This window comes from Fonticula alba, assembly GCF_000388065.1.
Source record: "Fonticula alba strain ATCC 38817 unplaced genomic scaffold supercont2.179, whole genome shotgun sequence".
NCBI lineage: Eukaryota > Rotosphaerida > Fonticulaceae > Fonticula > Fonticula alba.
This window is the reverse complement of record NW_009243149.1, coordinates 1-1,110: the sequence shown is the minus strand read 5'-3', so window position 1 is coordinate 1,110 and position 1,110 is coordinate 1. Positions and strand designations below refer to the sequence as shown.

General features: G+C 74.3%; 1 protein-coding gene across 1 annotated transcript; it reads left to right on the top strand.

Moving 5' to 3' along the window:
• Positions 1-208: 208 nt before the first annotated feature.
• Positions 209-1,056, top strand: H696_06374 (hypothetical protein; the record flags this gene model as incomplete). The annotated part of the gene is made up of 2 exons (XM_009500114.1): positions 209-867; positions 981-1,056. Coding segments are annotated over 2 exons (734 nt in total), but the record flags the coding sequence as incomplete, so codon positions are not given.
• Positions 1,057-1,110: the final 54 nt, after the last annotated feature.

The following is a 1,110-nucleotide window of genomic DNA, read 5'->3' as shown; positions in this document are numbered from 1 at the left end:
GGGCCCCAGCACTTGTGCCTGTTCCTGCCGCGACGGTCCCGCGGGCCTGCTTGTGCGACGCGTTGGCGCCCGTCCGTGCGATCTCGGCCCCGGCGTCCCCACTCCCTGCCCCCCCCCCCCCCCTGTTCCCCTCTGCTTGTCCCCTCGCGCCCCGTGTTTTTAGCCCCCGCTCTTCTCTGCGCGCGCGCGCCTGCCTGATTGTGCGAAGATGCTCCGCGCGGCCTGCTCTGCACGGGCGCTGATGGCCAGGGGCCCGGGCGCCCCTGGGCATCCGCTTGCTGCCCCCCGGTCAGGGGCAGCCCTCTCTTCTGCGGCCGGCGGCGGCGGCGGCGGCGGCGGCAGCGGCAGCGGCGGCCACAAGCCACCCGCCACCCTTGGCACCAAGATCAGCTCGCCCTCCGGTGGCCGGCCTTCCACGATGTCGGACTCGACGTCGGCCACACTGAACCGGTCGCCCGGCGGCGCAACCCCCGGGGCCGGCACCGCGCCTTCCCCCACCGCCTTTTCTACCCTCGCCCGCTCGGTGCCCGCCAGCACGCCGGCCTCTGCGGCCCCCAAGTCGGGTGTCGCTGCCGCGTCGCACGCCTCGAAGCCCGCCGCGCCCGCGCCAAAGCCCGCCGACACGGCGGCCCCCTCCACCACCGCCGCCGCGGCCACCGGCAGCCCCATCCCCCCGAAGGCTCCGCCCGCGGCTGCTCCCGCGGCTGCTCCCTCAACCGCCTCGCCATACGCCTCGCGCTACAGCCCGCCCGACTCGGCCAGCGGCAAGAAGATTACCCAGGTGGGCGCGGCCTCGGCCACCGGCGGCGGTGCCCCGACTGGCCCCCCCTCGGAGGTTGGCTCGTCCAGCGCTTCGTCCTCCTCCATGTTCGTTGTGGCTGCTCGCCCCCCCCCCCTCTTTTTCCCTCCCCCCGCCCCCCGGTCTCCTGACACTCGATTGTTCCCTCTGGCACGCCGCCCTCCTCGCCAACCGTGCAAAGCAATCCCGCCCAGATTGCCGTCCTCCTGGCCATCCTCGGCTCCGGTGGCTTCCTCGCCATGAAGCATTATCAGAAGGTTGGCCCTGTGTCCTTGCCTCTCCGCCCTTCGCTCGCCCCCCCCCCCCCCCCC